The 12,476-nt window shown below is 46.9% G+C and overlaps 1 protein-coding gene across 1 annotated transcript; it reads left to right on the top strand.

Moving 5' to 3' along the window:
- The first annotated feature begins 1,067 nt into the window (after nucleotides 1-1,067).
- PRKAB1 (protein kinase AMP-activated non-catalytic subunit beta 1) lies at nucleotides 1,068-12,146 on the top strand. The gene is made up of 7 exons (XM_030335934.1): nucleotides 1,068-1,493; nucleotides 4,359-4,522; nucleotides 5,727-5,820; nucleotides 6,105-6,219; nucleotides 8,558-8,691; nucleotides 9,892-9,960; nucleotides 10,222-12,146. The coding sequence occupies exons 1-7, from the start codon at nucleotides 1,335-1,337 to the stop codon at nucleotides 10,297-10,299; spliced, it is 813 nt and encodes a 270-aa protein (XP_030191794.1). The 5' UTR covers nucleotides 1,068-1,334; the 3' UTR covers nucleotides 10,300-12,146.
- The last annotated feature ends 330 nt before the right edge of the window (nucleotides 12,147-12,476 follow it).

Here is a 12,476-nt window from a genome sequence, read left to right as displayed (position 1 = left end):
TTGTGCACTAAGATGAAGGTACATTTTTTATTTTGATGGATACAATCGAATCTCCCAGGAGACCATTTACTTGTTAGTCATCTGCCTACTATTTACTTAGCACAATGCCTGGCACTTTGTAGGTATCAAATAAATGTTTGTTCAGTAGACAAAATGCATGACCTGGCCCAGCAAATGCAAAGCATTTTGAGATAATCACATGCGAAACAAAATACAAAAACAAAAAACCTCACCACCACCAAAAAAAAAAACCGTGACAGTGACCGATAGATTAGAATATTTTAGGACCACAAGTTTATACACTTTTGCTAAAGCACTGGCCACGATGTGACAATCGTTAATAAATTAATTTTATGCAGAATGATGTGTCCAAAGTGATTATAAAATATCTTACAAAATTATCTATCAAAAGGCTGTGCAATTTTTTAAAAAATACACTAGTAACTAGCATTTTATAACGCCCAAACCTACTAGTCTTGACAAATTTCCTGAGATCTTATGGTCTGTCATTTTCTCAAACACCTGCAAGACTACTTGCATCAAAATCACCTGGCGTTCATATTAAAATGCAGACTCTACTCCAGAGCCTACTTCGGAATCATAACTTCCAGGGAATAGGACCGGGGAATCTGCATTTTATTCAGGCAGTGCTTCTAAGGCACACAAAAAGCGTGTGAGCTAGAGCATTAACCAGCTTTAATAGTATGAGTCTCTTAATTAGATTAACACTTTAAATGATCTCTTTGGCTGTCGAGTGCAGGATCAACAGGAAGTGGGTAAAGATATCTAAAATAGCTAATGGCATCACTCATTCCAGAGCAGGGAAAGCGGCCCAGACCGCCCTCGCGCTGGCACGCCCCCTGCCGGCCTTCCGCAGTCTCGTCCTGACTCCGGCCGCAGTAGCTCACTGCGACTGCGTGCCCCGAGGCCCCTGGAGCCTCCTTCGGGTGTGGCTGCCGCGCAGATCCAGACCGGAAGCGGAAGTGAGGTCGAGTTAGCCTAAGGCACTTCGCCCGCTGCTCCCGCCGCCACCCCCTATCGCGACCGACTCTCAGACGCGCCGGAAGCGGAAGTTACCAGGAGGTGGGGGAGTTGTTGGGAAAGTGTCGAGCTTATTTTCGGGCTTCCTGAGTAACGCGGGCTTGTGAAACGGCCAGTCCGTCCCGCACGCCTCAAACCGGTTACCGGCCCGGAGCCCTCTCCCGAGCGGTGTGGTACTCGGGGCTCCGACTGTTTCCCCAGGGTCCTTGTGACCCGTTAGTTGCGGGAGTCTCCTGCCCCTTCCCTGGAGTGAGGCCCCGTCCGGCTTCCCGGTGTCCCCGCAGACCCCCGCCATGGGCAACACGAGCAGCGAGCGGGCCGCGCTGGAGCGGCAGGGCGGCCACAAGACGCCGCGGAGGGACAGCTCCGGGGGCGCCAAGGACGGGGACAGGCCCAAGATCCTGATGGACAGCCCCGAGGACGCCGACCTCTTCCACTCCGAGGAAATCAAGGTGAGGGGGTGGGGGAATCCGGCTCCCCTTGATTAATGTTGAGGGGAGAAACCCCCTATTAGATTCCCCGCCACGTCCTCTCAGAAACTTCGTAAGCGGGAGGGAGGAGATACTTAATTCTATTCACTTAAAAGCCAGATGGCCCTGTAAGAGCCCTCTTCGCAGTCCAGGAACCTGTGTCTAATTACCGAAGAGAAAGTCACCCCGAGGGAGGAGGAACTAACTTCGTTTAACATCATTAAGGAGAAAGCAGCTCTGGGACAGCGTTTCAAATTCTTAATTAATTAAGATCGTTGAGCTAGCAGCAGGTGAGCCCCGGTCGCTGCTTTCCCCTTAGGTATAATTAGTTTCACAGCCTTGAGAGATCTTTCCTCACCTTTACGGAGACGGGCCCTTTTTGTCGGAGCTGGTTTTGCAGTTTATTGTCGATTTTGGAAAGAACCCAGCACACACGTGCAAGCTGAAAACAGAGTTACCCAGCTGACTGCAGTTGCCAGAGGCGTTTAGTTCTCCCTGAACTTGTGGTTCCCCCGGCTTCTTTAGAGCAGACTCAGAAAAGGAATTGGACTTCTGGAGGTCAGTAGGTGAGTGAAGTGTCAGTCTGAAAAGGGGGCAGCCAGCTGCTACTCAACCTTCTCTCTCCTCTCGTGTAAAAATATGACATGATATTTTAAACAGACCAAAGCAGACATTTTTAAAAACATTTTTTAATGTTTATTTTTGAGAGAGAGAGAGAGCGTGAGTGGGGGAGTAGCAGAGAGAGGGAGACAGAATCCAAAGCAGGCTCCAGGCTTTGAGCTGTCAGCACAGAGCCTGATGTGGGGCTCGAACCCACGAACTGTGAATCATGACCTGAGCCGAAGTCGGACGCTCAACTGACTGAGCCACCCAGGCGCCCCAAAGCAGACATTTTTGCAGACCACATTTGGACATCCTAACTGTAGTCTGCTTTCATTCATCAAAACTTTAAAGATGAGCTTTGACTCCTGGTTCAGCCATATTCCTGCAAACCGCCTGATGGGGTGTGGTGTTTTCAGCTGCAGGGCCCAGTCCAAGGACACTTAGTGGTTCTGGCAGCTGAAAAGTATGTGGTATAGCCTAAAAAAGGAAGAACGGATCCCTTAAGGACAGGGCAACAGAGCAGGCTTGGGAAAAATGGGGTCTCCCCAGGCCCAGCATGCTCTCTGTTAGTATCCAGTTGCGTATTCATCATCATTGCCCATTGGGCTAGTTGCCTGGCGACTCATTCCACCTTTACTCATATTTTTTTCTCAGATGTTGGGCTAGGTGATCACATTATTTTAAATCCTCACTTGGATCTTGACTTTGAGTCCAACTCGAAAGAGCCTGCTCTTCCTGGGCGTTAAGTCCTGTGATTTGCACTTGCTTTCTGAAATTGTGCATTCCCGAGGAGCTGTGTGCAAAGTGAACTTTGAAATCCTGGTTCTCCAAAGACTTGACATCCCTTCCCCCAGAAATCATCGCGGCCCAAGGACGGCTGTTTAAGACACCGCAAGAACCAAACTCCTTTCTTCAAGGAGTAACTTGTGGTTCTGCTGCTGCTGCAAAGCTCCTATAAGAAATATTTAGAATACAGAGGATCTGTGGAGAATGATTTTAAATAGTGTCCATTATCATTTCCTGAGACGTTACTGAAATGATGTAGCAGAGACACTGAATTGAATGCCCTAGACCCCTAAAAAAGTCATGGATTATTTTAGTACACTAGTTCACCATTTTGGCCGTGGTTATCACTTCCTCATTGGCAAGTGATTTTCCAGTCTGTTATTCTTTAATCTTTAGATCTTGTTAAATCTTAAAGAATGCAGGCTCATTTAAGATAAGCTCCAGTCAGTATTCGAAATGAAGATATTAGAAACTTGCTCAATGGCACCTTTTTTGTTTTTTTAAAGAAATTACGGCGCTTTTTTTTTTTTTTTAATTATTTATTTTGAGAGAAAGCGCAAGTCGAGGAGGGACTGAGAGAGGAGAGAGTGAGAATCCTAAGCAGGCTCCGAGCTGTCAGCACAGAGCCCAACACAGGGCTTGAACCCACAAACCATGAGATCGTAGAGCCTGAGCCAAAGTTGGACGCTCAACCAACTGAGCCACCCAGGTGCTCCTGCTCAATGACACCTTTAAAGGTCTCTCCCAGCCTGGAACTCCTGCTCTTTTAATGTCTTTGGCTTCTGACTAGGAAATGTGTAAAAGGATCTAAAACCACATGTATTTCAACCAGAGTTGGCTGTGTTTATTTCTCCCTTATTTTGGAATACCTCAGTTATACATTACTTCCCGTGCCTGAAGTTATTGTTTGCCATAAGGAGGGTCAGTCTTTGTCTTACCTTTTTCTCCCCGGTGCCTGGATAGCACTTTGTGAATATTTTTTCCCTTAGAATCTGGATTTGTGAGCTTCAAGTTGACAGCTCTGGAATTGTCTCTAATAAATTTTCACACACTTCGAATCTTGTTAATTCAGGGAAGAAAATGACATTTGTCAAGCTAGTCTTGAATTCATTGTACCCGCTTCCAAGTGAGTTCTGTAGTTTCTCCTAAAATTTTGATGTAGATCTCTTTAAAAACAATACTAACAGCTTGTAATTATTAAGTACTTACTACATGTCAGACATTAATGCAGAGCATTTTACACGGACTGTGTCAGTCTTTCACAACAACCTTAAGAAATAGTTGTTTTTGTTATTTTAATCTTGCAGTGGGGAAACCAAGGCAGAGCTGTTAATGAGTTTGAAAATGAACCTAAGTAGTCATCACTGCCTCTTTTTTAGAAGACTAGACAGGGTAACTGTGTGTTGCAGGGAGCCCACTGATGGCTTCCTGTCCCTGAGTAAACTGTTCCCTTTCTAGGTTCCAGAGAAGGAAGAATTCCTGGCTTGGCAGCATGATCTGGAAGTGAATGATAAAGCCCCTGCCCAGGCTCGGCCGACAGTATTTCGATGGACGGGAGGCGGAAAGGAAGTTTACTTATCCGGGTCCTTCAACAACTGGAGTAAACTTCCCCTCACGAGAAGGTAATTGCCTGGGCAATATTCACATATTTGTCTTAATCCAGGGATAGATACTCTGGTTTCTAACTGGTTTCTGCAGAGGAATAGAAAAGGATGTTTTTATAAAATGGATGCTGAATGGAAAATAATCTTGCTTAATGATTCACAGGGTTCAAATCTCATACCCAGTTAGACTCTAGGTTTAGAGCACACTTAGGAGAAAACACTTCTCAGTTATGAGTATCTCACAGACATCTTTGACTTCAGATAGGTTTGCTTAGGCAAGACTTCTTCCTCAGAATAAGAAATCTATTTCTAGTGCAGTGGAGAGAGAGCACTGGGCTGGGAATCTTCAAGCCCAGAATTTGGGTCCATGTTGACTAAGCTAACCTGTTGGTAACACCTGAGCCTCAGTGTTCCTGACTATAAGAAGGGAACATTAGACAGAAAATCTCTGAAGTTCCTTCTAAACTTTGACACTCTTTGTATTGCCTTTGTTTGGAAGGTACCTGTTATTTAGGCATCATTAGCAAGACCATGGTAAAACCCTTGATCAGGAATCCTAGCACTGACTTCTGTCTCAAATAGTCAGTGAAAAACCATCTTCACTAGTGAGTACTCTTGATGAAACAAAAGGAGAAATTGTGCCCTGCTGGGTGTGGCCTGATCACGGTCACAGGCCGCCTGCTTTTCCACTGGTAATGTGGGTATAGGAGGGGGACACTCAGCACAGTTAGAGTCATTTCAAGCAAAAAGCTTTCCTGGAACCTTGTTTTAGACGTTAAGCAAGCTTCTTTAGAGACCTGTTTGTGGTTCTTGGGAAACTGATCCCGTCTCCTGCCCAAGGCAGACTGACCGTAAAACTCGGCAGCGTGCAGTTTATCTTGAGTTGCTGTCCTCTTTGGCCTCCCAGATGCCAAGTGGTATTTTGCGGGCAAGTTGAAAAGGATGAATGCCTGTTTGTTGACCTTTTGATGGTAGGAATGTGGATTCCTGGCATTTGACCAAAGTGAGTCCTTAAGGAAACCTCTTGCAATGCTGCTTTCTTACGGCTTTTCTAGATTGAGGTCATTATACTGAATTGCCTACAGTGGTTAAAAATGTTTATTCTTTTGCAGCTAAACTCTTTACACACAAAGGTTTGGTTTCGTCCCATGGCCAGTTTTGTAAGTAAGCTTAAGTGGGCAGCTCACCCAGCTGAAATCCTCTGCTTCCTTTTTCGTTGCAGCCACAATAACTTTGTAGCCATCCTGGACCTGCCTGAAGGAGAGCATCAGTACAAGTTCTTTGTGGATGGTCAGTGGACACATGACCCTTCTGAGGTACTCTTCCTCCTGCCCTTGGTCCTCTGACTGCCTTCACAATCCTAACAGCTCACTTTCCTCTACCAATTGTTGCCAGGTCTCCTTGTCCTGCTGGTAAAAGTCGCTGTGTGTGGCTTAGCTAGATGGCAGTGTTAATTGTCAGACTTATGGGCAAACTTGATGGAGATGAGCAGGTTGGCCAGCCAGGAGATGAGACCTTCCAGCCAGGAATTCTAAATCCTCTAAAGAATAACTCCAGAGACCTTCCACGTTATGATTTCTGCCTGTCTGTCTCTTCCCAGCCAATAGTAACCAGCCAGCTTGGCACAGTTAACAACATCATTCAAGTGAAGAAAACTGACTTTGAAGTATTTGATGCTTTAATGGTGGATTCCCAAAAGTGCTCCGATGTGTCTGGTATGAACACAGTTACTTTATACCACGTGTGTGCAGGTGGGGCTGTGCAGTCTAGAAATAGTCCTGTTTCTCTTGCCTCTCACTCTTGAGCTTGAGCTGCCCTGTCATGTGGATGTTTGTAGCTCCCTAAAGAGCCACAAAAGTGATTCCTAACTCTGTCAGGTCAGGTTGTTGAAATCTAGCCCCAGGGGATCTGTAAGCCATTTTTTTGGTCATCTCCAGTATTCAGGAGGCCTGCTTAGCCACAGAGAGCAGATGGTGGAAGCAGAACCAGAGCTTGATCTCGTGCCAGGGGCAGGGCCAAGAGGCCCTGGGAAGTTGCACTGGGTCAGTGATGAGCCAGCTCGGGGGGAGCCTGCCAGCTCCCTGCCTACTGACGACCCTGTCAGGAGAGTCTCAGCCTGACAGGTGATAAATGGACACTTCAGTGATCTGGGCCGTCACTTATATGGCATATTAGCACCTTGCCAGAATCCCTTTGTGGGGAGAAAGAGGCTAACCACAGGAAACCGGCTAACTGCACAACCTGCTCGGTACCATCCTTAAAGAACTTTGCAAGAGTCAGCCAGGCCTCAAGCTTTCAATTAATTGCTTTTCATCCAAACCCACAGGAAGCAACGTAATACATACAATTCAGGGGCAGTGATGTTTTGTAATCTCAGGCATCAGTGCCAACTCCACTGCCCCTTTTTGCAGGAGTGTAAACAATTCCTTGGACCCCTGTGGGAGGCAGTGAAAAGATTGTCCAGGATGGGACCTGATAGTCTAAGAAGACAGGTTCCGTGCAGTTTTTAGGATGATTCTTCATTGTCAGCTGGCTGGGCCTGGAGCTTCTGCCCCCATGATCTCTGACTCTTATCAGCTCAGAAACCACAAGTGGTAAATTGACCATGGCGGGCTTGCTGTGGCTGAAAAGCCAGCTTGTTGAGCAGAAGTTGGAAATCCCAAGATAGTGTTCTTCTTTCTGGATAGCTAACAAATCTTTTAGAGAAGCCATTTATTTCTTTGTCAGATAGGTGGGAATAGGAGGATGGAGAAAATGCCCAAGTATCCCCCACTTACTGATAAATGTAACTTTAGGCCACATACCAAAGCTTTTAGTCAAGTTTCTGCAGCATAGACCACCTGGGGAAAGAAAACTGGCCCCTAACTGTTGGTAAACCAACATCAGCCTCTCCATAGACCTCATATTTAGATAGTCATTTTCTTAAAATATGTATTTACTCCTATTGGCTCAGTTTTCTACGCTTGTTTTTCTCCATTTCCTGCTGTCATATGGTTGGGGCATACGAAGTGAGCCTGTACCCTAGAAAGTGATGTTGAGGGAATTGGCAGAGCGGGGGCACATCAGGTTTAATCTTCCGCCCAAGGATTGGGCGGCCAGGACCCATCCTACGTGTCCTTTGACAACAGCTCAGTCCTTTCCAGCTGGTCAGACATCACTAAGTGAGCTACCTCTGACCTTATGAAATGCTGCACTTCCAGAAGCTTCTTTTTTAAAAAAAAATTTTTTTTTTAATGTTTATTTATTTTTGAGACAGAGAGAGAGCGTGAATGGGGGAGGGTCAGAGAGAGAGGGAGACACAGAATCTGAAGCAGGCTCCAGGCTCTGAGCTGTCAGCACAGAGCCCGATGCGGAGCTCGAACTCACGGACCGTGAGATCATGACCTGAGCCGAAGTTGGACGCTTAACCGACTGAGCCACCCACGCGCCCCTCCAGAAGCTTCTTAATATCTGTATAATCAAGACAAGCAAGTGTTTGAAAGGAACCTGAGAGTGGTGGAGTCAAAGAGCCTGTAGAGATTAGATTTATCAATTTTTTATTTTTGGTTTTAGTTTTGAAATGTGCCAATACCTCATATAACTTGTTTTCACCACTGTGTCTATAAACAGGCTGCTCTATCTTCCATTTTATTCTGGCTGGTGGTGCTCAGACCTTGGGCTTAGCTGCTTAAGCCTCGCTTGAAGCCCTGAGCGTCTTTGCGGTATTTGCCAGCCCAGCCCAAGGCGAGCAGCATTGTTCTGCAGGGCATGTCAGGTTAGGTTACTGAGAGCAGCTTCCTTGTTAGTCTGACCCAGAATCACCAGCTTTGCCACCACCGCTATCTGCTGCCAGGGCATCTGAGTTCATGCTGAGTTTTATGCCAGTCACCCAAATTCCAGAAGAGTTTTCTCATTGCCTCTACTCTTCACCCTTGGGGCCTATATATATTCTTCAAGGGAATATAAATCTGTGTTGAGGGGACGAGGAAAACTGAACGGTGCCATAAATTCAGTGAGACTGCTCCTAGACCTCATAATTTTCAAAGTAAATGTCCTGTCACCGTCTCCCGACAGAGCTGTCCAGCTCCCCACCAGGACCCTACCATCAGGAACCCTATGTCTCAAAACCAGAAGAACGGTTTAAGGCACCACCCATTCTCCCTCCACATCTGCTCCAGGTCATCCTGAACAAGGACACGGGGATTTCTGTGAGTACACAGGCGTCTGTCCAGACCATCCTCCACCGTCCTGTTGTGCTGCTCCCCTTTCCAACTGCCTCTCGGAAGCGGTTGGGAAAAAGGTTTCAGTGTTGCCCGTTGGTGTTAACTGCCAGGGTCCCCCTCTGATGTGGGAATGGGCTACTGGTGAGATGTTCCAGAGTGTGGGTGCTGCTCTCCCGTTGCACAAAGCCTTTCTGAACTTGTTTTCCTAGTGCTTCCCTCTTGCCTCAACCTAAGCCCCATTCCTTGTGAAACATGACGAGAAATCTATAACCATTCCTTGTCAGTAAGCTACTTAGTGGAGCTCCTCCTCTGGCCCCCAGACTTCAGTATCTACTCTTAATCACCAAATTGTTTTCAGAAATGTCAGTGCTCTCGGATTAAAACTTGGGAGATCTGGCTGACACACATTTTCTCTGGGAAATTGATATTATTCGTAAAAAGAAGTATGTGTCCTCCAGGATCCTGAAGAGCACCCCATTATTACCTTGTTAATTTTCCATTCCGTTTCACTAAACATGCGCAGCACAGCCCTAATTCTTGGGAATCTGAGTGTTCTTGTGCTTTGTCCAAGCCACCCCCTGAAAGTCCCATGTTTATGAGGTGATAAAGCAGCCATGCTGCTTGTGGACTCCACATACAAGCGGGTACACGTGTGCTACGATGAAGAGCCAAAAGCATCCGTGTGCAGGCGTCTCCCGCAGCGGTTGTGGTTTGCCCTGGGACATGGTTTCCCAGGCACTGGGTGGCCTCCCCTCCGTCCCCCCCCAGTTATCCATTTCATTCTTCATGCTTTCTGAATTCTACAGACATGAGCTTGCAGCCCACTGCTCGGGAATGTTTAGTATAGATTTATCTTCCCACTCTCTCTAAAAGTGTATTCATTGGATGGCTCTCTCTTCTTCTCTTTCAATAAGAAGATAGCCGTGGCCCACTAGAGGCCAAGGTAAAGCCTGACTGGAGACACACACCAGTGCATCCAACAGGCATGCAGGGAGCTCCCCTTAGACCATAAAGCATGACCCCCTCACCTCACCTGTCAGATCAGTCTTTCACTACCCAACTTAAGCAGAAAGGGACATGAGAGCCTGCCTCCTTTCCATTGATACCTGGTGCTGTGAAATAAAGGGAGAATCTTCTTGATTTCCAAGTCCTAAATGCTCATGTCTGCTTCTGTTTCTCCAACAGTGTGATCCAGCTTTGCTCCCCGAGCCCAACCACGTCATGTTGAACCACCTTTATGCACTCTCTATCAAGGTAATGACACTTCTGTTGCTGGTAGAGCTGTGTTTCTCAAAGTGTGCTGTGAGGCCCCCTAGCAACAGAACTACTTGGAGTGCTTATCTAAAGGGCAGCTCCTGGGGCCTGGTGCAGATCCACAGGCTCGGGTTCTGAAGGCAGAACAAGAGTGTTTTTATTAAGCCCTCTTGATGCTTCACACACACACACACACACACACACTAAAGTTTGAGCTCTTGACTTGGTACCACCTTTGATCATTTCCACCCTCTTCCTCAGGATGGAGTGATGGTGCTCAGCGCGACCCACCGGTACAAGAAAAAGTATGTCACCACCTTGCTATACAAGCCCATATGAAGAGCTGGGAGCCAGCGGTGGGCTCCAGGGAACAGTGTGCACCACCAGGCTCCACGCGTGCATGCTTTCCACTAGAGGGAACGGACTGTAAATTTCTCATTTCACACTCTTTTTCTAAGACATTTCATCCCCACCGTAGTCCTGCTTGAAGGTTTGTTCCAGGCACGGCAGCTCCCAAAGCGCCTCAGTCTATAACAGTCCTCTTGGCACCCTGCGGCTGTGAGCCTTGGGGCTCACCGAGGCCGAGGACAGTGAGGGAAAGCAGAGGGTCTGCTGCCCCCACACCACAGTGCATGAGGACAGGTGCAGTTCTGAACTGGTCGTGGAGATTCTTCTTCAGCCAGAAATGAACACTTGCCACTCTGCTGGGAAAATCTAAGAAGCAGGGTCTGAGGCCACACAAAATTTCTAATCATATGGGCATTTTTAAGACCATCAGTTTGTCCCTGTTGAGGCCTGGCTGTGGAGGCAACAGCAGGTACCTGTCCTCTGAAATCAAAGCAATAGATGGTCGCCTGTTCTCTGCTCCAGGGAGATACAATTTCTGTAGAAATTAGAACCTGTCTGATTTCCAGATGAAGTTGTACAGTTGTTTCTTCTGCTTTTGTGCACTAAGTATTTTTGTTTTAAACCAGAGGTGGCTGAGTCTCTGGCCTTAGGGCAATTTTTAAATCACCCCAACTAGAATATAGATCATGCGAACTGTATTCAGCAATAATCTGTTCTTAGAACAGACTTTGAAAACTGCTGCCGGATTTCTCCATTAAGCTGGATGATCCTATGGACTGACCACTGTTAGCTGGAAGGTTGTCCAGCTTTTTACTCTAATCGCAATGAGGGGACAGTATTACCATGAAAACTTGGGAGGAGCACCCTACCCTATGCCAACTTGCTCAGGACCTCTGTCTTTACTTAGCAACGAAGGCTGTAGCAGTTGCTGTCGTTTATTCTGGGAGGAACTTAGAACTTGACAGCAGCCTTCTAAATTTATGTCGAGAAGACATTCTTTGGACCAAAGCAAACCTCTTCACACTCGGCGTGGTTTCCGGGGAGATGCTGCAGACGTGCCCATTAGTGCAGGTTCCTGTCCTCAAGTCAGCAGAAGCTATGGTTCTGCCCTGTGTTCTTGCTGGGAGACGGAGGAACAAGCTCCCTGGTTGCCAGTATTTATTTGGTAAACCTGAGTCTGGGATACCCTTTTTTGTTGTTACTGCTTTCCAAACACTGAATTATTGTCACCTTGACGTACAGGTTTCAATAAAGCTTTGTAAAGATAACGGGACGCAGGCTTGGAGGAAGCTTTGATTTTACTCAGTCATTTGGAGAAAAGACTGGAACGCTTCTGAGGTTTACTCGGTGAGGTGCTTTTCAATCTTTGTCACGTCTTGCGCTCATTGAAAATGGTACCAGTCGTGGTACTCTGGGGTGAGTGACAGGGCGGCTCTGGCTGCCCCCAGGACTGAGGACCATTCCCTTGACCTACGGGTTTTGCACGCAGAATTTGGAAGGCTGTTAAGAAGCCTGTAAAACTGAGTTCCTTTGAGCCACTCAGTTTTGAGGGGAGACTGAGGAGAGGCAACAGTGAAGGTTCCCAGTTTGGGCAGGTTGATGGCATCTCCAGGTCAAAGGTCTTGCCACCTCTTGCTTATCAGTGAGCACCACCACAGGAGCCTGGGATCTGGACACCCTTGGAAGACGCCAGGACATTCTGGAATCAGCGTTCTCATCAGCTAAAAGGAGCTCTGTTTGCTCTGCCAAACAAGATGGAAGATTACAGATGACATTGTAATAAGCCTTTCCTTCCCAAGTGCCAGGAAGTATTTAAATAAATGTATGAAAAAAGGGAACTTCTAGGTCATTTGGTTTACTTGAGGTGGAGAGTGGCCTAGAAAGCACTCCTACCTGGGTAACTGGCTGTCTCACCCTGAAAATGCAAGTGATGTGGGAACCCTAGATTTGGGGGACTATAGGGATTTTAAGTAGACTGTGGAAACATGCAAAAATCCTCTTTCCAAAACTGGATAAAGTACTTTTAAAATACAATGGAAAAAATTTACCTAAGCTCAAAAGTGTAAAAGCGATCTATTCAAGCACCAGAAAAGAAACTTGGTGAGCTGTGAGCACAGGCCCTATGCCCTGGTGGGGACTGAGGGAGGGTGCTGGTGGGGGCCCTGCAT

Source organism: Lynx canadensis, chromosome D3, assembly GCF_007474595.2.
Source record: "Lynx canadensis isolate LIC74 chromosome D3, mLynCan4.pri.v2, whole genome shotgun sequence".
Lineage (NCBI taxonomy): Eukaryota > Metazoa > Chordata > Mammalia > Carnivora > Felidae > Lynx > Lynx canadensis.
Note: the sequence above shows the minus strand (reverse complement) of the source record. Positions and strands in the feature narration are given on the sequence as shown.

Coding starts and splice junctions, on each gene's coding strand:
- PRKAB1 (XM_030335934.1), top strand. CDS start 1,335: ATGGGCAACACGAGCAGCGAGCGGGCCGCGCTGGAGCGGCAGGGCGGC. Junction 5,821..6,104: donor GGACACATGACCCTTCTGAG/GTACTCTTCCTC, acceptor GTCTCTTCCCAG/CCAATAGTAACCAGCCAGCT. Junction 6,220..8,557: donor AAAGTGCTCCGATGTGTCTG/GTATGAACACAG, acceptor GTCTCCCGACAG/AGCTGTCCAGCTCCCCACCA.